Below are 25183 nucleotides of genomic sequence, written 5' to 3' on the forward strand. Positions count from 1 at the left end.
ACTACACACCGTAGAAGGACACAATAGCTAACCGCTAACCACAAGCTAGTGCTCCTCAATGTAAACAAATGCCATGGGTGGATCTACACCTGACATCCACTGTAATGATACCAAGTATAGGAGCGTATCTAGTCCATACTACAATGATTACATCAATATTTTTTTTATCGTCACAAAATCTTTAAAAATGTATATTATGTTAACAAACTCAGGAAATATGTCCCTGGACAGAGGAGGACTTTGAATATGATCCTGTAACTACTTGGTATCAGATTTGTGGTATCATCCAAAACTAATGTAAAGTATCAAACAACAGAAGAAGAATAATAATAATTACATTTTAACAGAAGTGTAGATGAAACATGTTAAAACGGAAAGTAACCAGATATTAACAGTAAATGAACAAGTAGATTAATAATGCATTTTCTACCGCTTGTCCCTTCTTATTTTGACAAAATAATAGAATGATAAATGACTCAATATGTTACTGCAAATGTTAGCAGCCAAATTAGGAGCCTTTGTTTACTTACTACTAAAAGGCAAGTTGTCTTGTTTGTTCACTATTTTATTTAAGGACAAAATTCGATTGCAATAAGAAACATATGTTTAATGTACCCTAAGATTATTTGTTAAAATAAAGCCAATAATGCCTTTTTTCGTGGTCCCCTTTTTTTTTTAGAAAAGTATCAAAATACATATAAAAATATTGGTATCGGGACAACCTCTGTTACAAATAAGAATTAGAGATGTCCGATAATATCGGACTGACGATATTATCGGCCGATAAATGCTTTAAAATGTAATATCGGAAATCATCGGTATCGGTTTCAAAAAGTAAAATTTATGACTTTTTAAAACGCCGCTGTACGGAGTGGTACACGGATGTAGGGAGAAGTACAGAGCGCTAATAAACCTTAAAGGCACTGCCTTTGCGTGCCGGCCCAATCACATAATATCTACGGCTTTTCACACACACAAATGAATGCAAATCATACTTGGTCAACAGCCATACAGGTCACACTGAGGGTGGCCGTATAAACAACTTTAACACTGTTACAAATATGCGCCACACTGTGAACCCACACCAAACAAGAATGACAAACACATTTCGGGAGAACATCCGCACCGTAACACAACATAAACACAACAGAACAAATACCCAGAACCCCTTGCAGCACTAACTCTTCCGGAACACTACAATATACACCCCCCGCTACCTCCCCAACCCCACCCACCTCAACCTCCTCATGCTCTCTCAGGGAGAGCATGTCCCAAATTCCAAGCTGCTGTTTTGAGGCATGTTAAAAAAAATTATGCACTTTGTGACTTCAATAATAAATATGGCATTTTTTTCCATAACTTGAGTTGATTTATTTTGGAAAACCTTGTTACATTGTTTAATGCATCCAGCGGGGCATCACAACAAAATTAGGCATAATAATGTGTTAATTCCACAACTGTATATATCGGTATCGGTTGATATCGGAATCGGTAATTAAGAGTTGGACAATATCGGATATCGGCAAAAAAGCCATTATTGGACATCCCTAATAAGAATTGTGATTTATTCGAAAATCCCTCCATCCATCCATTTTCTACTGCTTGTCCTAACACGCCTAATGGTAATGGTGTTAGTTAATCGGTATTGTATTGGAAGTGAAAAAGTTTGTTTCGGGACAAACCTAGTTCTGGAATAAAGTGATGTAAACACTTTCTTTAACATCTTAAAAAGAGGGAATTTGTGTGTTTTTTTTGTGCTGACACTCTTGTTAGAACATGATTTGTTGCATGCACTTCTATACTGTATCCAACAAACGCATCCTTTCAGTTCCTTTGTTTTTCAGAAGCAGGATGTTGTTGTTTCTACCCTCACAGAATAATACATGGTCACAGTCAATATTCATCTCAAATTAAAAGCACGTCTCCGAGACTTCACGCAGAGACTAAAAAGATGCCAGTTTTATTTTCCCGAGGACGCCTGTCCATTGTCCGACTATGACGCTGGCCGCCAACGGCGCCCGCAGGGGAGCGTCGTTATCATTCAGGCGGCACGCGGCCTCTTCGCTTGGATGAGGTCACTCGTAAGCCCCGCCCTGCATCTCCAGCGGGAAGCATTGATTTCCGTTAATTGGATAGAGGGCGGATGGCGTAGTGCTCCCTTTCTCCATCGTTGGAAAGGCAGCACTTAGGTTTTTAACCCTGACGGTAACATTTGTTCCATTAGGAGGTTTTTTTTTTTAACTTTTGAAAAGTCTGCCGGTGTCGTACTCGTTATTTGCTGGGCAGGACTCTTGCTCCGCCGCTCGGACGTCACTTGGTGTGAAAGCGCGCTTCAGGCTTTCACCACCTGGACGCAACCGTGTTGTTTTTCATAAAGGTCAGAAATTGTTTACAGCATTTTTGTGTATGGATGTCTGACTGAATATGCAAATGTGAATTGATAAGGTCACTTTTTGAATATAGGGGTCGATTTTCGCACATAATCAAGCAGATTGGCAAAGCGGTGATCAGTTGGAAGGTGATTCATGTGAGCCTGACACATGAAACGTGACAAATTTGGGTGGTGCACTATCCACTTTAGTTTTGGATACCCTAAAATGTGTTTTGTGGCAATTCCAACTTTGAACACAGCGTCAGTTGCCGTGCAGAGTGGCGCTATCCATCACTTTCCGCAGACTGCATTGCAAAATGATTAACCCCCCTCTTCCTCTCACGTGAGAGCCTTTGATTGATTGATTGATTGATCGATTGAAACTTTTATTAGTAGATTGCACAGTACAGTACATATTCCGTACAATTGACCACTAAATGGTAACACCCGAATAAGTTTTTCAACTTGTTTAAGTCGGGGTCCACGTTAATCAATTCATGTTGTAATGCCCCTACTGTAATGGGTTCCTTATTCGGCAACTTTATCCAGATCTGCACCAACGTGTACCGGCTTGCCAAGCGGCACCAAACTACAATGTTTCAGGAATCGGACCTGTACTTTGGTCTAAGCTGGCAAAAAAGACCACGGTGTTTGTCTTTTTTACTTTCAAATGATCGCAAAACCTTGTGGTCTGGAACAACATGGCACACAAACAACTATCTGAAATGCAGCCAATATTACATACAGATAATGTGTCATGAGACATGCAAAACTAAATTATATACAAAGAGGATCAAAGTAAAGAATATTAAATGAGCTCAAATATACTTACAAATGAGGCATAATGATGCAATATGTACATACAGCTAGCCTAAATAGCATGTTAGCATTGATTAGCTTGCAGTCATGCACTGACCAAATATGCCTGATTAGCATTTCACGCAAGTCAATAACATCAACAAAGCGCGCCTTTGTGCATTCACGCACAGCATAAAACGTTTGGTGGACAAAATGAGACAAAGAAGGAGTGGAAGATTTTACATGTAAACAAACCGTTGCGTCACAGTCCACACTATGGTGGGTTCAAGAACTGCCAAAATTAGTAGGACAAAATGATGTTCACCAAATACTGTCATCAGTGAAGCATACACACAAACATATTAAACAGTGGGCTTTCTAACAATTGGGAAGGTTTGTGTCATGTTTGTCCTCAAACAAAAAACATACTAAAACAAACAAAAAAAAATGTCACCCCATCTTTTTCCACTTTCAATCCTTTTTTTAAAAACGCTCCAGGGAGCCACTAGGGCGGCACTAAAGAGCCATATGCGGCTCGAGAGCTGCGGGTTGCTGACCCCCGGTCTAGTATTTAAAAATAAACATAACAGAGGTGTAATGTCGCCAGGTCAGCTGTGGCTGCTTTTTCCAGGCTTCTGATTGGACAAAATGTGCACGACAGCAGGTGTATGCGTTTGTGTGTAGACAGAGACAGTTTTGTGTGGATGGAGGTGCGTTTTTTGAAACTCTCCGTGTTCGTGTGGACATGGCATCAGTTACAATAACAGCGAATCGAGGAACAAATCCCTTTCTTAACCCCCCTTGCTGCTGAAATGGCCAAATGTTTTTGTGAGGTGAAACAATCATCTTCTAGACGATTTTGAGTGCTGGTGCCGAGTCTTGTTCAGAGTCGGAGCCTGGCCGGTTCACAGACCGACTCCACTTCCTATTTTTCTCTTAGCAGGCCTGATGTCAGACTCACTCGACGTCACATTGGGGGTTGTGAGTTTTTCCTTGCCCTCATGTGGGCTCTGTACCGCGGATGTCGTTGTGGCTTGTGCAGCCCTTTGAGACACTTGTGATTTAGGGCTATATAAATAAACATTGATTGATTGATTGATGTTTGTGTCGTCTGCATGTCATCAGAAAAGCGGCCAAATGAAACTTTAGCATTTTTTCCTGTGAACGTGTGAGCAAAATGACTCGTGACGCATCCTTCTAAAAGTCTTAAAGTCGTGACTGTGTGTGTGTGTGTGTGTGTGTGTGTGTGTGTGTGTGTGTGTGTGTGTGTGTGTGTGTGTGTGTGTGTGTGTGTGTGTGTGTGTGTGTGTGTGTGTGTGTGTGTGTGTGTGTGTGTGTGTGTGTGTGTGTGTGTCTTCCGTCTCTTCATTAAGCTCCATATTACTTCACTTCACAGCACTGCTAGGAACTCAAAACTCTGGTCTCCATGGCAACGGTTTTTTCTTGTATCCTTTGATGCGCCGGAGCCGTGCAGGAAGTTGCCCGAAAATGCAGTGAGAGAGGAAAGGATGCAGTTTTACGATGAATGCAGACACCACATTGTGTGTGTGTGTGTGTGTGTGTGTGTGTGTGTGTGTGTGTGTGTGTGTGCGTGTGTGTGTGTGTGTGTGTGTGTGTGTGTGTGTGTGTGTTCTGGCAATGCTTACTTAATGGGTACATCGCTCCGTTTACACAGTCACCTTTAGGGGACCTCTGACGGTATGGGGACAAAAAAACAGGTCCCCTAAAGGGAAACCTTTTTAAATGATATTCAGATCCATTCTGAAGATGCCTAAGTGATTTTTAAGCTAAGATAAGATAATCCTTTATTGATCCCACAACAGGGAAATTTGGGTTACTTTGTGTACGTGTTTCAAATATTGGTAAAAGAGAAAATTAATTTTCTTGAAAAGTGAAACATTTGTTATCCTGGTATTAATAGTACTATGATTCTGTATGGTATCCATCCTTAGTTCAAACTAATATATTTTTCCTCAAACAAAATCTGGTTTAGTGTTCCTTAGGATGACATTTTCATACATCATGATTATAAAACATTATTACCTTAAAGTATGATTCACATTCAGAATGTTCCATCCTTCTATATATGGTAGTTGGAGTTGCAGACAACTTCATTACTGCTAAATAGCAGTTTTCAGTAATGTCACAGAAGATGCAGGATTTGCTTGAACATTTAAGTGGTGAAACTTCCTATAAGAGGACAGCTGTAGTGATGTATTCTGAAGATCATGTCATATTTCATTTGAACTTTTTTTTAAAAATTTTAAATGGTCCTCAGTAGTCACGTACAAATTTGTGTGAATTATGCAAAATGATTTAAATTTGGGCCCCATGAACCATATGAACTCTTGTTCCCCAGGGTCCCCAGTAAGAATGATCAGCACATTACTTCATCAATCCAGAGATTTAAAGACGTGTATGAGCTAACTGGGCAGTGGACATTTTACACTATTTTTTTTATGCCTCCACAACCTGTAGAAAGGGTGGTCCCCACAAGTGATGATCAAAAACTTGGTCCCCCATTCCAAATGATAACCTGTGCATGTGTGTGGTCAGTGGACCAGAACGTCTGTACAGTACGCTTGGATAGGTCATCAGAAAGTCAGCAGCTTCGTCATAAGCAGCGTTTATCGATGGAACCCTCTGAGAGCATCGACGTCAGTCTGGGGTTTTCCTTTTAATACGACACATTTATGCCGCATCGTCAATTTTATAGGCACTTTGTCTAATTTGTTGCATTTAAGTACATACTGCAACCTCTAAGATCCGCTCAGTCAGTCGTCTTTGGAAGCAGTTCTCCTTGTAGGTCTCTCCCAATGTGTGTTTTGGCCCGCAGCTTTTTTAATTATTTTTTTTATGGAACATCCTCACCGTAACACAACATAAACACAACAGAACAAATACCCAGAACCCCTTGCAGCACTAAACTCCCCCCCCCCCCCCCCCCCACACCTCGACCCCGCCACCCCCACCAACCCCGCCCACCTCAACCTCCTCATGCTCTCTCAGGAAGAGCATGTCCCAAATTCCAAGCTGCTGTTTTGAGGCATGTTAAAAAAAATAATGCACTTTGTGACTTCAATAATAAATATGGCATTTTTTTCCATAACTTGAGTTGATTTATTTTGGAAAACCTTGTTACATTGTTTAATGCATCCAGCGGGGCATCACAACAAAATTAGGCATAATAATGTGCTAATTCCACGACTGTATATATCGATATCGGTTGATATCGGAATTGGTAATTAACAGTTGGACAATATCGGAATATCGGCAAAAAAGCCATTATCGGACATCTCTATTAGGAACCGTTGTAACCTGTTTTAAAATGCTACCATTGTAATGTATATGCTAACTAGTATATTGGGATTTATATTGCGAAATAGAGGTTTGGTTATGGTCACATATTTCCACATGAAGTCACCAACATTTTAAGAATATCTGATTCAGTGAGGTCTTGCGACAACAATGGTGATAAACGTGTTGTCAGATTAACACCTGTGTGACATGTCAATCAAAACGCAGCTCTGTTGTCTATGTGAAGGAAGTGCACCTAATATTTTGGACTGTGACAAATTGTCAAATACGGCGTAGGTGTGTGTCGGGTGATTTTAGGACGTTTCCCAGCATGCTACGTCACTGCGCTCGCCCCTCCCGCGCCGCCTCGCTCGCTTCCTTCATGCAATGTTTTAATTACTCCATCCCTCGTTTCCCTCATCACTTTCTCCTTCACTCTATCGCCCCGAGCTGCTCCTTCTAATTAATCCACACAGATTTAGACACCTTCAGTCTGTCATGGATGCTCACACACACACACACACATGCACAGAATCTTGACAATTCCCAGGAGATGAAAACAACTTGAAGTGATGACATTTTTACGTTGAAACTTTTTCTTTTCAACTGTGTGTGTGTGTGTGTGTGTGTGTGTGTGTGTGTGTGTGTGTGTGTGTGTGTGTGTGTGTGTGTGTGTGTGTGTGTGTGTGTGTGTGTGTGTGTGTGTGTGTGTGTGTGTGTGTGTGTGTGTGTGTGTGTGTGTGTGTGTGTGTGTGTGTGCAGGGCTCCAATGGAAACATGCAGCTGATGGAGACGGCCTTCACCAAAACCCTGGATGAGTTGGTGAATCTTCACCTCCACCATCAGAACAGCATCCCCGTGTTCATCTCGGCCGTGACCCTTGAACTCTACAGCCGGCAAACCACCGTCTGACGTGGTAACCCTTTTTTAATTTTTTCCTTTTCCTATAGATGTAGCTAATATTCACAAGACAATATGGTGTCTTCATCCAAAGTAAAGACATTCCATGACATTTTTCTGCATGTCAGATGATTATTTCATCATTTGGTGACATGTTTAACTTAGTTAACAGTTTTGTTCTTTATTTCAACTTCTGTCCATCGTTATTTTTGATACTCCTTCAACATAAAACTGTGTTCCTAAATTTATCACACTTTTCTTCTTGTGGTCTTTTACGTCTTTATGGAGCGGCAAGAAAAAGGTTAAACACCTTTCTGGTCGGGTTGGTGAGAGAAACTATCTAAACCAGGGATGTCAAAGTGGTTTTCATTGAGGGCAACATGGCAGTTATGGCTGCCATCAGAGGGCTGCTTGTAACAGTGAATCAACCAATCAATGTTTACTTACACTACCGTTCAAAAGTTTGGGGTCACCCAAACAATTTTGTGGAATAGCCTTCATTTCTAAGAACAAGAATAGACTGTCGAGTTTCAGATGAAAGTTCTCTTTTTCTGGCCATTTTGAGCGTTTAATTGACCCCACAAATGTGATGCTCCAGAAACTCAATCTGCTCAAAGGAAGGTCAGTTTTGTAGCTTCTGTAACGAGCTAAACTGTTTTCAGATGTGTGAACATGATTGCACAAGGGTTTTCTAATCATCAATTAGCCTTCTGAGCCAATGAGCAAACACATTGTACCATTAGAACACTGGAGTGATAGTTGCTGGAAATGGGCCTCTATACACCTATGTAGATATTGCACCAAAAAACAGACATTTGCAGCTAGAATAGTCATTTACCACATTAGCAATGTATAGAGTGTATTTCTTTAAAGTTAAGACTAGTTTAAAGTTATCTTCATTGAAAAGTACAGTGCCAGTTTTTCTACCGTAAAAACAAATGTACCGTCTTTCCATTTACAGTAATACACCGTTAAAAACAACAAACGTAGATTTTACAGTCGAAAACTGGCAGCTCAGTCAACAGAATTTTAACGCAAAAAAACTAGTAGTTTTTATTTTATTTACAGTAATATGCTGTAAAGAACAACGTAACATGTATTGTCATTTTTATTAATTTGATGGGTAGTTTGCTGTAAAGTTAAGTATTTTTATTTAGACAAAAACATGTTTGGAAAGTATGATAATATACTGTAATATTTGTTGCATTATTGGATACTATTAAAGTTTAAAAGGTATGCAATTTCAAGCAGCACATATATTTTTTCTGTCAAAATTTAAAAGATCAATTACATTTAGTGAGAAAATATGAAGTACTTTATTGACACATATTATTTCCAGGTGTTTGCGGGCCAGAAAAAATTATGTCGCGGGCCAGATCTGGCCCCCGGGCCTTGACTTTGACACCTGTGATCTAAACACTCATCGGGGGTCCTGGTTAGGGATGGGTACTGTTCACATTTGGACCTATACAGTACCAATTCCTGGTACCTGGGAATCGATATCGGTCTAACAGTAGCAATTTTCCATACAAATATTAATTATTTTTGATGACAAAATTTATTTTTTTCAAACCGCCATTGTGTAATAAATACAATACTTACAGTATCAACACTTTGTAGGACTCAACAAAAGGCAAGACTAATATCATTGTAGCCTAGACACTACTGCCATCCAATCATTTGTAATTGCAACTGCATGGAAAGTCTACTATATAACACTTGCAAAATGTCATCAAACAAGATATAACAACTGGAGGGCACAATTAGCATTATCAGCACATTGTTAAATAGAGAAAACATATGTGCTAGGAATTCCGAAATACCCATTCCCAATTCAAACTGGTACTACATCAAAATTGTTCAGCCGATTCCAACACCAACCGATTTATACCCATCCATCCATCCATTTTCTACCGCTTATCCCTTTCAGGGTCGCGGGTGGTGCTGAAGCCTATCTCAGCTACAATCGGGCGGAAAGCGGGGTACACCCTGGACAAGTCGCCACCTCATCGCAGGGCCAACACAGATAGACAGACAACATTCACACTCACATTCACACACTAGGGCCAATTTAGTGTTGCCAATCAACCTATCCCCAGGTGATACCATCTAGGACAATTGTGCTAGTATCAATCTTTTAAAAAATTCACGGTTTTCCCAAAATTCCCAAATTTTCAGGAAATTCCCATTTAAATGAATGGACATATTCACAGTTCTACAATTTTCTAAGTTCTCAACATTTTGTCTGATTCCGACCTTTCAACCATCCTCCCACACTAGATCTTCCGATATATCTAACGCAAACATGTTTTCCCTTTCCCCAAATTCCTGGTTTTCCCAGAATTTCATGGAATGTTTTCCCCGTTGACTGGGCATTAAACAATCGACTGTTCATCTAGTGTTTCCCACACATTCATTTATTTGTGGGGGCCCGCCACGAAATAATTAAGGCCTCCACAAAAAAAGTTTTTTTTTAATTTTATTTTTTATTTTTTTGGTCCTGTTCAGCTTCTCAGGCGAATCATATAGTTGATGTAGATGCCCATATCGGCTGTTCAGATTTACTTTACAAAAGAGAAGTGTAGGATAAACATTTTTGGAGCTCTTTGTTCAGTGGATGTTTGATGAAGCTTTGTGTCTATCTACCACCACTACTGTTTTCTGTTTATTTGTTACTGACTGTGGCAGGACACCTCTGCCTCTGTTTCACTTTATGTTGCTGGTAAATAATATGGTTGTAGTAGTAGGCTAAAGTTAAATTATTTAGTATGCACTAATTAACGGGGCAGAGCTTTAAGAGACATTTTAGCTTTTATATTTTTATAAGATATATTTTTTGTAAGAACCACAATTAATAAATATATTTCAGTGAATAACTTATTGTTCAAATCTGTATATAAATATGTACATAAAGTTTTGTAATTATATTTATGGGGTCCTCCTAGAAAATGTCAGTTTTCAAAGCGGTCCGTTTCCTGTCAGTTGTCATCAGGTCAAATAAGATGACGTTTATTCATCCCGCATTGAGGAAATGTCTCAGTTTTAGCATAACACGTATAAGCAGGATAAAAATAAACATAACTACAAATTCTAAACCTCCAACTGGACTTGTTCACTTTTCGCTCACTTCTTCATCTCCACATCTTTGACTTGTGAGTTCTGCGTTTGAAGGTTCCAGCAGTTATGTTTGACTTTGGAGTTTTGAAGTCCTTTATTGTTGTTTGTGCTGAACATCAGTGGCGCTCCTCAGCTGCTCGTCCGCCTCCATGCTAATGCTAGCAGACTTTGATGTGCTCAGACGTTAGCAAGAAGAAGACGACGCTGTCAGCTTAGAACCGACGCATTGAAGCCTTGAAAGGAATAAAAGCCAACACATTGTTTTTCCTTGTTAGGACGTTAAAAAAAGGACACGTGAAAGTGAAGAAGAGCTCAGCGGGATATTATTCCCTCTCTCCTTTTTTACTGCTCAAGGTCACAGGCGGCGTTTCATCACCATCCATCTCATTAACTTAACGTGCCTCCCCCGCCATTTTTGCTACGCCGTCGCAAGTGAGGATCAATAAAGCGCGCGTGACATGAAAAGTCAGCCGTTACGTGCTCGGGCGAGCCGACGTAATAAGTCTTTTCCGCCGTTAAGTCCACAAGCGGCGCTACGGGCCTTTTTCTCGTGACCCCGGGGTTTGTTGTGTTGTCAGGTGGGACACTTTTGTGGGTTCTTGACGAGGCTCTCAATGTTAATCCCTTTAATAGTGAGGTCATGTGACCAGCTTTAGTTTATAGCGATGGTGGCTAGTACAGTTAGCATCGATTCTTTATTTACAGGAATGTTTTGTCTCATTTTTAAAGGAAGTCAGGTACATTTTGGAATTTAGTTCCACCAATACTGAACAAAATGTATAACTTATTAATGACAATGGTAAAGTTGACATTTTATCGCTGACTCAATAAAAACGGACCTAAGACCAGTGTTTGGAAAATTCCTCAAAAATTTTAAGTACTGTATATTCCGTAGTATAAGTCGCACCGGCCGAAAATGCATAATAAAGAAGGAAAAAAAACATATATAAGTCGCATTTTTGGGGGAAATTTATTTGATAAAACCCAACACCAAAAATAGACATTTGAAAGGCAATTTAAAATAAATAAAGAATAGTGAACAACAGGCTGAATAAGTGTACGTTATATGAGAACGTGCCTGGTATGTTAACGTAACATATTATGGTAAGAGTCATTCAAATAACTATAACATATAGAACATGCTATACGTTTACCAAACAATCTGTCACTCCTAATCGCTAAATCCCATGAAATCTTATACGTCTAGTCTCTTACGTGAATGAGCTAAATAATATTATTTGATATTTTACGGTAATGTGTTAATAATTTCACACATAAGTCGCACCCCCGGCCAAACTATGAAAAAACTGCGATTATGGTCCGAAAAATACGATATACATATTACAACATACATCTCGAGACTTGCAACAGAGGGGAGGGAGTGGGGGCTACGGTGGCAGGCTGCAGCTCTTCAGGCACTGCCCAGTCGTCCTTCACCCCTAAGGGATTCCTGTCAAGGGCGTTGGATTTGCTTTTCACTCTAAATTGTCTATGACTGGCTCTCAAATTTAGGAAGCTAAAACAAGTCAGTGTAGGCCAAGGTAAGAATACGAACAAACTATGTTGGATATATATTCTATGAATAAAACATTGTCACAAAGAAAACAGTTAGGCAATAAGGGCCGTGGTTATTTTCATGCTAAGAATATGCCGCAAGCCAAATAAGAATGAGCTTCGGGTTGCAAAATGGCCCCCACAGGTCACCATGGCGTCATCGTATAATTTGCTATATAATATGCTGTTCTATGGACTAGTGCCTTGGCGTGGCGGAACAGCTTGTGTGTCTCAATGACCCTGAGAGCTATACTGGCAGGGGGCTTGTAGCTCTAAGCAAGCCAGACAGGTCAAAGGCGAGAGACCAGACAAAACTCTCTGCCCTACTACGTCGCGCTTTCCCTGAAGACTCTGGAATTTTCTTACATACTCGCTACTCAGGAAAGCTTTTCAATCTATCCAGACTGCGGGCCAAGACCAAAGTACGTCATGTCATGGTGCGTGAACTGCTTTATGCTGATGATGCTGCCTTTGCCACCCACTCAGAGGCTGAACTACAACTGCTCTGCACATCTTCTGACTCTGCATGTCAAGAGTTCGGCTTTGAGATTAGCTTAAAAAATACAGTTGTCCTTGCCCAACCTGCAACCCTGAACCCTGATATCTCCATCTCCAACACACTTCTATTTGTGGTAGACAAATTCACCTACTTAGGATCCACAGTCTCTAACACCAACAACCTTGACGCATAAATAACCAACTGAGAACGTGCCTGGTATGTTAACGTAACATATTATGGTAAGAGTCATTGAAATAACTATAACATATAGAACATGCTATACGTTTACCAAACAATCTGTCACTCCTAATTGCTAAATCCCATGAAATCTTATACGTCTAGTCTCTTACGTGAATGAGCTAAATAATATATTTTGATATTTTACGGTAATGTGTTAATAATTTCACACATAAGTCGCTCCTGAGTATAAGTCGCAAACTATGAAAAAAACTGCAACTTATAGTCCGAAAAATACGCTAATTAATTGTAGTTAACTGTTACGCTTCCAAAAAAGTCATTGAATTACTAAAGGAATTGTCAGGTTCAAACACTGATGACATCTATTAAACAAGACAAGAAGCAAGGAATCAAACAGAGACAGAATTAAATTTGGCTCAATGAGGAGAAACGCGTACACCTGTGCCCTTGCACAGTGTCACCACGCTCTGACGAAAGATTGTACGCCTCCTCTTTTATTTGGACTGTCCCTGATTACAGGGCAACAGCTGTTTCTAAGGGAGGGGGGTCGTAAACAGCCATCGCCTTTGTCACAAAACAGTTCAGAGAAAAGGTCGTAAAACAGTTCAAAGAAAAGGTGCCTGGAGGGGAGTCGGGCCCTGTTTCCTCTCCGCTTCGTAGTTCTCGGGTCAAGACAAAATATTTCTGTGGATTACAATACAGCAAAGAAACAGAACACCTTCATGTTGCTTCCCATCCTAAGCCTTCTTCTTCGTAGGATCAAAGACAGCTTTTGTCCTCTCGCAGGGCGAGCTGAACTCAATGTAACACAAAGTGTTGTGATAACTTAGATACAATTATTCTGACAGGAATTAGTTTTTAATAATGTAATTAATTCCTAGGGAAAATACTTAATGCGTTGCTTAAAGAAAAACAACTTTAAATGTCTGTCATATGCAGTTGAAAGACGTTTCATGAGAGCAGAGTGTGTGTGTGCATCAATTATTTACAGGAACATTTTGTTACATTTTCAAAAAAAGTCGGGAACATTTTGTAATTTAGTTCCACCCCGGGACCCCAATACTGAACAAAATCTATAACTTATTAATGACAATGATAAAGTTGACATTTTGTGGTTAGAATGTCCGCCCTGAGATCGGTAGGTTGTGAGTTCAAACCCCGGCCGAGTCATACCAAAGACTATAAAAATGGGACCCATTACCTCCCTGCTTGGCACTCAGCATCAAGGGTTGGAATTTGGGGTTAAATCACCAAAAATGATTCCCGGGCGCGGCCCACCGCTGCTGCTCACTGCTCCCCTCACCTCTCGGGGGGTGATCAAGGGTGATGGGTCAAATGCAGAGAATAATTTCGCCACACCTAGTGTGTGTGTGACAATCATTGGTACTTTAACTTTTAACTTTAATTTTATTGCTGACCCAATAAAAACAGACCTAAGACCAGTGTTCGGAAAATTCCTTTAAAATTAAAAGTAATGAGTTACTTGTGACACGTTTCCAAAAAAGTAATTCAATTACTAAAGGAATTTTAATAAATGTAATTTATTACTAGGGAAAATACTTAATGCGTTACTTAAAGAAATACAACTTTAAAAATGTCTGGCATATGCAGTTGAAAGACGTTTCATGAGAGCAGAGCGCGTGTGTGCTTTTAAAAGGCAGAGCATGTTGCCAAGTGACGTCAGTGAGAACAGCATTTTAGCTCAGCTGTGTTTGCTCGCGTAGAGCGGTAGTTTGCCGGCAGTGAAGGCAGCTCTGTTGAATCTTTTCACTGGATTGTGTCATAAAGAGATTACATGCGCTTCGATGGCTGAAGTCTCTTTGTATTGTAAGTCTGTTAGAAAAATTATTTCTAAATTATCACAAAAACTTTGTATTACTTTGTGTTTTTGGCAAGAAGACAAAAGGCTGTCTTTGAGGCCTACCAAGAGTAAGGCTCGTAAAGCTCCACTGTGAAGGCTTTTCTGTGTTCTCTTATGTATGGTAATCAACAGAAGGCTGTTGTTCTGGCCCACTTGGGAGCGGAGAGAAGACAGGATCTGCCCAATTTCCAGACAAACTCTTTTTGAAGTATTTTACAAACTCTTTGAACTATTTTATGGAACTCTTTTTGAACTATTTTACAGCCTCTTCTTTTGAACTATTCTGTAACCAAAGGCAACGCTGTTTACGACCCACTTCCCTCTGGAAGTGGAAGCGGTGGTCAGGTGGTCGGAGAAAGTCAAATAAAGAAGGAGGAGTGCAATCTTGTGGCAGAGCGTGCTGGAGATTGTAGAAGGATACAATGTCTGGGCGACTCCTCAATATATTGAGTCCAAATTGAATTATGTCTCTGTTTAATTCTTTGCCTCTTGTCTTGTTTAATAAATGTCATCAGTGTTTGAACCTGACAAAGTCTCTTCGGGATATTGTAGGATTGCAAGCTTGTCACTTCAATCATTGATTTGTTTGTTATTATTCCCTCGTAGTAGTAGTAGTAGTAGTAGTATACTGCTTGTGTGTGCGTGTACATACTGTACATGTTGTGTGTTGTTTGCTGTGTGATGTTGCCTCCTTCTTTTTGATAGCCACTTCATTTTAGGTGGTGCTGGTCGTTGCTTTTATGAGTAAACCGTTTCTGTGCTTGGGACGCTATCTTGTTGACATACAACCACATCAAAAGTAGCATGCCATTCAAGTTGCATGAAACCAGGTTATTATAGTTTGTGTGACTGAGGAACAAATGGAGTTTACAACAAAGTTGGTGGTGTTGAGGGTCCTTGATAGAACGTGTGCAAGGCTTTTGCACAGCGTGTGTTTCTGTGAGGGAATATGAGGTGGATGATTTGGTGGTGATTGAGGTGTGCAGTCTTCTTTGTCTTTATTTCATCATCGTCATCATCATTATCATCATCAGCTCAGTCCAACACAATTTGTGCACCCCCTGAGAGCTCATAAAATATTCATGCGCTGCCAGGAAGTGCAGAGGCAGACCTTTCTAATGTTGGTGCACACATTGGGATTACAAACACACGTACAATATGTCCTTAATTTATATTATTGGTATGTATGTGTGTTCGTATATATATATATATACAGTATATATGTGTATGTAAGTGTGTGTGTGAGTGTGTGTGTATATATATGTGTGTGTATAAATGTGTGTATACATATATATATGTATATATGTGTGTGTATATACAGTGTATATATATATATATATATATATATATATATATATATATATATATATATATATATACATATATATATATATGTGTGTGTATGTGTGTGTGTATAGATATAATATATGTGTGTATAGTGTGTGTGTGTATATATATGTGCATATATATACATATATGTATATATATATATATATGTGTTTAAATATACATATATGTATATATGTGTTTAAATATACATATATTTATATATACATATATGTATATATATGTGTGTATATATATACATATATGTATATATACATATGTATATATGTACGTATATATACATATATGTATACATACATATATGTATATACATATATCTATATATATATATATAAGGTTTTATAGTTTTTACGTTAACATTTTATAAGTTTTGTAAAAAAAAAAAAAAGTTTTTATGTTAACGTATTATAATTTTGTCATTAATGTTTTATAGTTTTTATGTTAAAATGTTGTAGTCTTCATGTTAACGTTTTATAATTTTTGTTAAAAATGTTTAGTTTTTATGTTGACGTTTTATAGTTTTGTCTTTAACGTTTTATAGTTTTTATGTAAAAAAAAATGTTTTGTTTTCATGTTAACGTTTTGTCATTTTTGTTAAAATGTTTAAGTTTTTATGTTAAAGGCCTACTGAAAGCCACTACAACCAACCACGCAGTCTGATAGTTTATATATCAATGATGAAATCTTAACATTGCAACACATGCCAATACGGCCGGGTTAACTTATAAAGTGACATTTTAAAATTCCCGCCACACTTCCGGTTGAAAAACTCCTTTGGATATGATTTATGCGCGTGACGTCACAAAAGCAACGGAAGTGGTTGTACCCCATCGGACCCGATAGAAAAGCCTCTTGTTTTCTTCGACAAAATTCCACATTATTCTGGACATCTGTGTTGGTGAATCTTTTGCAATTTGTTTAATGAACAATGGAGGCTGCAAAGAAGAACGTTGTAGGTGGGATCGATCGGTGTCTTAGCGGCTAAGTACAATACTGTAATATCTGTGATATTTGCATTAGTGTACTGTCTTTAAGGGTTTGGGGAACGCGCATGCGCGAGTGAGTTGGCGGAGAACTTGTGTGTGTGAGCGTGAGTTTTGGCTAACAGCAGCTCGTGTATGTGTGTGCGTTACTTTTTGAACTACAACCAGTTACCGCTTTTTAATAAAGCGATTGAGCAGCGCTTCCTCGTCTGTGTGACTCCTTCTCCACTGCGGGGCATTACAATACTTACAGCAACACAACAAGGACTACTTACTACGCCTAGCCGGTGCTTGCCGCCAAACCCACGGATGAAGTCCTTCGTGGTGCCGTTGATCGCTGGAATGCAGGTGAGCACGGCTGTTGATGGGTTTCTATCTTCATTTGAGAACGATGCTACGCGCTAGCTCAGTAGCTAAGTGTGTCACCGATGTATTGTCTTGGAGATAAGTCACTTTAAATGTCCATTTTGCGTGCTCGACTCTCATTTTCAAGAGGATATAGTATCCGAGGTGGTTTAAAATACAAATCCGTGATTCACAATAGAAAAAGGAGAGAGTACATAGTTCTGTGAGGTCTGGTTGCTAAGTTAGCTTCAATGGCGTCGTTAGCACAGCATTTTTAAGCTTCGCCAGGCTGGAAAGCATTAACCGTGTATTTACATGTCCACGGTTTAATAGTATTGTTGATTTTCTATCTATCCTTCCAGTCAGGGGTTTATTTATTTTGTTTCTATATGCAGTTAAAGCACGATGCTATCACGTTAGCTCGTAGCTAAAGCATTTCGCCGATGTATTGTCGTGGAGATAAAAGGCACTGAATGTCCATTTCGCGTTCTCGACTCTCATTTTCAAGAGGATATAGTATCCGAGGTGGTTTAAAATACAAATCCGTGATCCACAATATAAAAAGGAGAGTGTGGAATCCAATGAGCCAGCTTGTACCTAAGTTACGGTCAGAGCGAAAAAAAGATACGTCCATCACTGCCTCTCCAGTCCTTCACTGTAACGTTCCTCATCTACGAATCTTTCATTCTCGCTCAAATTAATGGGGTAATCGTCACTTTGTCGCTCCGAATCTCTCGCTCCATTGTAAACAACGGGGAATTGTGAGGAATACTAGCTCCTGTGACGTCACGCTACTTCCGGTACAGGCAAGGCTTTTTTTTATCAGCGAGCAAAAGTTGCGAATTTTATCGTCGATTTTCTCTACTAAATCCTTTCAGCAAAAATATGGCAATATCGCGAAATGATCAAGTATGACACATAGAATGGATCTGCTATTCCCGTTTAAATAAAAAAAAATCATTTCAGTAGGCCTTTAATGTTTTATAGTTTGTGTAAAAAAAATTTTAGTTTTTATGTTAACGTATTATAGCTTTATGTCATTAACGTTTTATAGTTTTTATGTTAAAAATGTTTTGTCTTCATGTTAACGTTTTATGATTTTTGTTAAAAAAAAATTGTTTTTATGTTGATGTTTTATAGTTTTGTGTCATTAACGTTTTATAGTTTTTTTATTAAAAATTTTTGGTTTTCATGTTGTTTTATAATTTTTGTTAAAAAAAATGTAGTTTTTATGTTGACGTTTTATAGTTTTATGTCATTAACATTTTATAGTTTTTATGTTAAAATTTTTTAGTTTTCATGTTAACGTTTTATAATTTTTGTTAACATTTTTTAGTTTTTATGTTAATGTTTTATAGTTTTTGTAAAAAAATGTTTAGTTTTTATGTTAACGTATTATAGTTTTATGTCATTAACGTTTTATAGTTTTTATGTTAAAAAATGTTTGTTTTCATGTTAACATTTTTTAGTTTTTATGTTGACGTTTTATAGTTTTATGTCATTAACGTTTTATAGTTTTTATGTTAACATTTTTTAGTTTTCATGTTGACGTTTTATAGTTTTATGTCATTAACGTTTTATAGTTTTTATGTTAAAAAATGTTTGTTTTCATGTTAACATGTTTTAGTTTTTATGTTGACGTTTTATAGTTTTATGTCATTAACGTTTTATAGTTTTTATGTTAACATTTTTTAGTTTTCATGTTAACGTTTTGTAATTTTTGTTAACATTTTTTAGTTTTTATGTTAATGTTTTATAGTTTTGTCATTAAAGTTGTATAGTTTTTATGTTAAAATGTTTTAGTTCATGTTAACGTTTTATCATTTTTGTTAAAACATTTTTAGTTTTTATGTTGACGTTTTAGTTTTATGTCATTAACATTTTATAGTTTTTATGTTAACATTTTTTCGTTTTCATGTTAACGTTTTATAATTTTTGTTAACATTTTTTAGTTTTTATGTTAATGTTTTATAGTTTTTGTAAAAAAAAAAGTTTAGTTTTTATGTTAACGTATTATAGTTTTATGTCATTAACGTTTTATAGTTTTTATGTTAAAAAATGTTTGTTTTCATGTTAACATTTTTTAGTTTTTATGTTGACGTTTTATAGTTTTATGTCATTAACGTTTTATAGTTTTTATGTTAACATTTTTTTGTTTTTTATGGCAACGTTTTATACATTAACATTTTCTAACTTTTATGTTATTAACGTGTTGTTATTCATAACCAGTTTTTATGAAATTAACGTCTTATAGTTTTTATGTTATAATGTTTTTAAGTTTTTATGTTAACTTTTTGTTTAATTTTTATGTTAACATTTTATAGTTTTTGCGTTAACATTTGATCATTTTATAATTTTTTTAATCATTTTATTATTTGTAAAATTAATTTAAAAAAGTAAAATAAAACATTTTGTAGATTGGGGGACACATTTTGGGAGATGTTGACAAAGTGTGTGTGTGTGTGTGTGTATTTGGATGACGTCACTAGTCAGAAGATGTATTTTACAGCAACTTGACAAGTGTAACAAACAACATTTTTTTACAGCAATATTTGACTTTTTGCTCGGACAGTCAGTTCCAGGACAATCCTGTAGGGAGCGTAAATCCCAGCTACTATCTGCCAGCTTAACAATTAGCATCACATTAAAAGAGCTAAGAGTACACTCATGATGATGATGAACATTTATTCTTGGGGCAAACTTTTTATTCACCGTCTCCTCCTTTTTTCTTCTTTACCCTTTTCTTAATCATCTTCTCCTTCGTCTCCTTCATCATATTCTCTGCAAGTAGCGTGACAGTTTGGCTAATTAGAGCACTTTTCATTTGCACAGCCTTGATCTCACTTCTTAACCTCCAATCTGCATGATGTGTGTGTGTGTGTGCGTGTGTGTGTCACCTTGAGAGGTGTGTGTGTGTGCAGGCTAAATGACGACAACTATGTCCTTGCTCAAACTTCGGTGTGCGTGTTGGAGTCCTCCATGTTGGAACATTGACAGTTTAAAAGCACCACTGTGATCTCGTTATGTGCGTCTGTCGCTTTAATGCTAATGAGCTGTGTTTGTCTGGGTCAGGGTTATTAGCAGGTTAGCTTGGATTGTATTGGTGGTTGTCGGTTCTAACCACACACACCCGATGTCCCCTTGTTGCTGTGGAAACAGTGTGAGCGCGACTTTTGGATGCCGTTCCTTATTTTAAATCTGGCTTATATGGAAAGCTTTTTTTGACACTGAATTCATGTAACTGAATTTTTAAAGTTTGAATTTTTGACATCAAATTATGCAGACAAGTTCATTAAATTAAAATGTCTGAGCAAAATTTGTGTTAAAAAAAATCAGTTTGTTAAAATAGTGTTTTAAAAATCAGTGTGGAAAAAATGTGTAAAATGTTTTTGCTGTTTTAAACTGAAATTTTGAACACACATTTTGCTCACAAATTTATATTCAATGAAATTGTCAGCATAATTTGATGTAGTGAAGTGAAGTGAAGTGAATTACATTTATATAGCGCTTTTTCTCAAGTGACTCAAAGCGCTTTACATTGTGAAACCCAATATCTAAGTTACATTTAAACCAGTGTGGGTGGCACTGGGAGCAGGTGGGTAAAGTGTCTTGCCCAAGGACACAACGGCAGTGACTAGGATGGCGGAAGCGGGGATCGAACCTGCAACCCTCAAGTTGCTGGCACGGCCGCTCTACCAACCGAGCTATACCGTAAAAAAAAAATATGTAAAAATTCAGTGTCAAAAAAATGTGTCCCAAAACGTTCAGTGCAGAAATATTTGTAGCTTCAAACTTAATTTTTGCTCACAAATTTTTATTCAATGAAACTTTCGGCATAATTTGATGGAAAATATGTAGCAAAATTGTTTTGCGTTTGAATTTCGAGCACAGACTTTTTAAATAACAAATTATGCCAACAATTTGATTGAATACAAATTTGAGCAACATTTCTGTTTAAACATTCAGTTTGTTAAAATAGTGTTTTAAAATTCAGTGTAAAAAAAACTTCAGAAAAATTCAGTGCACAAGTTGTTGTTGCTTCAAACCGAGTTTTTAAACACGCAAAGGTTGCTCACAAAATATAGTCAAAGAATTTGTCAGCATAATTTTATGTAAAAAAAAAAAAAAATTATATATATATATATATGTGTGTGTATATATATATATATATGTATATAGATAGATAGATAGGTATGCCGAAAGCTTTTTTTGACACTGAATGTATTTAGCAGATTTTTTTGCATTTGAATTTTGTGAACTGATTTTTTAAATATCCAATTATGCTGACTATTTCACTGTATAAAAATGTTGAGTAAAAAAAACTTCAGTCCAGAAAAATTAAATGCAGAAATATTTGTTGCATCAAATTTTTAAACAAAATCATTTTTAAACACACAAATGTTGCTCACAAATTGTATTCATTGAACTTGTCAGCATAATTTGATGTAAAAGAAAAAACATGCTGAAAGCTTTTTTGACACTGAGTTTGTTTAGTTAGCTAGGATTTTTTGAACTGTTTATTTATTTTTACAATTTCACTGTATAAAAATGTATGTGCATTGTTTGTGTTTAAAAATTCAGCTTGTTAAAACATCCATCCATCCATCTTCTTCCGCTTATCCGAGGTCGGGTCGCGGGGGCAGCAGCCTAAGCAGGAAAGCCCAGACTTCCCTCTCCCCAGGCACTTCTTCCAGCTCTTCCCGGGGGATCCCGAGGCGTTCCCAGGCCAGCCAGGAGACATAGTCTTCCCAACGTGTCCTGGGTCTTCCCCGTGGCCTCATATTGAGACTTTTATTAGTAGGTCATACCGGTCAGACGTGCCCTAAACACCTCCCTAGGGAGGCGTTCGGGTGGCATCCTGACCAGATGCCCGAACCACCTCATCTGGCTCCTCTCCATATGGAGGAGCAGCGGCTTTACTTTGAGTTCCTCCCGGATGACAGAGCTTCTCACCCTATCTCTAAGGGAGAGCCCCGCCACCCGGCGGATGAAACTCATTTCGGCCGCTTGTACCCGTGATCTTGTCCTTTCGGTCATGACCCAAAGCTCATGACCATAGGTGAGGATGGGAACGTAGATCGACTGTTAAATTGAGAGCTTTGCCTTCCGGCTCAGCTCCTTCTTCACCACAACGGATCGATACAGCGTCCGCATTACTGAAGACGCCGCACTGATCCGCCTGTCGATCTCACGATCCACTCTTCCCTCACTCATGAACAAGCCTCCGAGGTACTTGAACTCCTCCACATGGGGCAGGGTCTCCTCCCCAACCCGGAGATGGTACTCCACCCTTTTCCGGGCGAGAACCATGGACTCGGACTTGGAGGTGCTAATTCTCGTCCCAGTCGCTTCACACTCGGCTGCGAACTGATCCAGTGAGAGCCGAAGATCCTTGCCAAATGAAGCCATCAGGACCACATCATCTGCAAAAAGCAGAGACCTAATCCTGCAGCCACCAAACCGGATCCCCTCAACGCCCTGAATGCGCCTAGAAATGTTGTCCATAAAAGTTATGAACAGAATCGGTGACAAAGGGCAGCCCTGGCGGAGTCCAACCCTCACTGGAAACGTGTCCGACTGCCGGCAATGCGGACCAAGCTCTGACACTGATCGTACGGGGAGCGGACTGCCACAATCAGACAGTCCGATACCCCATACTCTCTGAGCACTCCCCACAGGACTTCCAGAGGGACACGGTCAAATGCCTTCTCCAAGTCCACAAAGCACATGTAGACTGGTTGGACAAACTCCCAGACCAGGACAAAAACCACACTGTTCCTCTTGAATCAGAGTTTCGACTATCCGGTGTAGCATTCTATCCAGTACACCTTACTGGGAAGGCTGAGGAGTGTGATCCCACGACAGTTGGAACACACCCTCCGGTTTCCCTTCTTAAAGAGAGGAACCACCACCCCGGTCTGCCAATCCAGATGCACCGCCTCCGATGTCCATGCGATGTTGCAGACTCTTGTCAACCAAGACAGCCCCACAGCATCCTTAAGGAACTCCGGGCGGATCTCATCCATCCCGGGGGCCTTGCCACCGAGGAGCTTTTTAACTACCTTGGCAACCTCAGCCCCAAAAATAGGAGAGCCCACCACAGATTCCCCAGGCACTGCTTCCTCATAGGAAGACATGTTGGTGGGATTGAGGAGGTCTTAGAAGTATTCCCTCCACCGATCCACAACAGCCGCAGTCGAGGTCAGCAGAACACCATCCTCACCATATTATGTGTTGACAGTGCACTGTTTCCCCTTCCTGAGGCAGTGGATGGGGGTCCAGAATCGCTTGGAAGGCGTCCAGAAGTCGTTTTCCATGGCTTCCCCGAACTCTTTGCATGTCCGAGTTTTTGCCTCCGTGACCGACTGCTGAAGCCACACACAGCTTGGCCTGTCGGTACCTGTCCGCTGCCTCCGAAGTCCCATGAGCCAAAATAACCCGATAGGAATCTTTCTTCAGCTTGATGGCATCAGCAGGTTCTAGGATTACCGCCACGACAGGCACCAACCACCTTGCGGCCACAGCTCCAATCAGCCGCCTCGACAATAGAGGTACGGAACATGGTCCACTCGGACTCAATATCCAGCACCTCCCTCATGACATGTTCGAAGTTCTTCCGGAGGTGGGAATGGAAACTCTCTCTGACAGGAGACTCTGCCTGACGTTCCGCCCCTCTCTTCACCCGAGTGTCCAAAACGTGAGGCCGCAAATCCATTGACAAAACTACAAAGTCAATCATGGAACTGCGGCCAAGGTTGTCCTGGTGCCAAGTGCACATATGGACACCCTTATGTTTGAACATGGTGTTTGTTATGGACAATCTGTGAAGAGCACAAAAGTTCAATAACAAAACACCACTCGGGTTCAGATCCGGACGGACATTCTTCCCAATCACTCCAGGTTTCACTGTCGTTGCCAATTTGAGCGTTGAAGTCCCCCAGCAGAACAAGGGAATCCCCGGGGGAGCACTCTCCAGTACTCCCTCGAGTGTATCCAAAAAGGGTGGGTACTCTGAACTGCTGTTTGGTGCGTAAGCACAAACAGTCAGGACCCGTCCCCCACCAAGTTATTCTATTCTGTGTTATATGTGTTTTATGTTGCATGATTGCACCAAGTAAAATTCCTAGTTTGTGAACCCGTTATCAAACAATGGCAAAAAAAACTATTGTGATTTTGATTCTGATTCTGAAGGCGGAGGGAAGCTACCCTCTCGTCTACTGGGTTAAAGTCCAACGTGCAGGCTTTGAGCAGGGGGCAACAAAAATTGCTACCCCAGGCCGTCGCCACTCACTGCATGCAACGCCAGAGTGTAAGAGAGTCCAGCCCCTCTCAAGAGAACTGGTTCCAGAGCCCTTGCTGTGGATCGCATCGCACCTGACCTCTATTGCCCCTCCCATGAGTAGTGAGCCCATTGGAGGGGGGACCCACGTTGCCTCTTCGGGCTGTGCCCGGCCGGGCCCCATGGGGACAGGCGCTCGCCATCGTGCCCCAACTCCGGGCCTGGCTCCAGAGGGATCCCCAGTGACCCGCGTCCAGGCAAGGGAAATCTGGGTCTGTGTTCTTTTATTTCCATAGAGGTCTCCGAGCCTTGATAAAACTGTGTTTTAAAATTTAGTATTTCAAAATTCAGTGTGAAAACTTTTGTTTTAAAATCTGTGGAAGATGGTCCAAGAAGAAATAGTCTGTGGAAGATGGTCCAATGAGAAAGAGTCTGTGGAAGATGGTCCAATGAGAAAGAGTCTGTGGAAGATGGTCCAAGAAGAAAGAGTCTGTGGAAGATGGTCCAAGAAGAAAGCAGACGCAGAAAGAAAGTTGGTTTTATTGTGCTCTTTTTAATCGCTTGACAAGAAAAGGAAAGTAAGCGTCTGAGGGATGGAGTTTTCCACTGAGGATCACTTGAGGCTGTCCTTGGT

At 39.4% G+C, this 25183-nt stretch overlaps 1 protein-coding gene across 6 annotated transcripts in view; it reads left to right on the forward strand.

Annotated features, from left to right (window-relative positions):
* mad1l1 (mitotic arrest deficient 1 like 1) overlaps nt 1-25183 on the forward strand; it is a 233256-nt gene that overhangs the window by 194867 nt on the left and 13206 nt on the right. For 5 of the 6 annotated variants that reach the window (XM_062026584.1, XM_062026581.1, XM_062026582.1 and 2 more), the window contains one exon: nt 7229-7604. In XM_062026584.1, the coding sequence (XP_061882568.1) occupies nt 7229-7378 (150 nt within the window). In that variant the 3' untranslated portion in view covers nt 7379-7604. Of the gene's footprint in view, nt 1-7228; nt 7605-25183 lie in introns of those variants that run through there. The other variant, XM_062026580.1, reaches the window with a different exon arrangement.

Source organism: Entelurus aequoreus, linkage group LG18 (genome assembly GCF_033978785.1).
Source record: "Entelurus aequoreus isolate RoL-2023_Sb linkage group LG18, RoL_Eaeq_v1.1, whole genome shotgun sequence".
In the NCBI taxonomy this organism is placed as follows: domain Eukaryota; kingdom Metazoa; phylum Chordata; class Actinopteri; order Syngnathiformes; family Syngnathidae; genus Entelurus; species Entelurus aequoreus.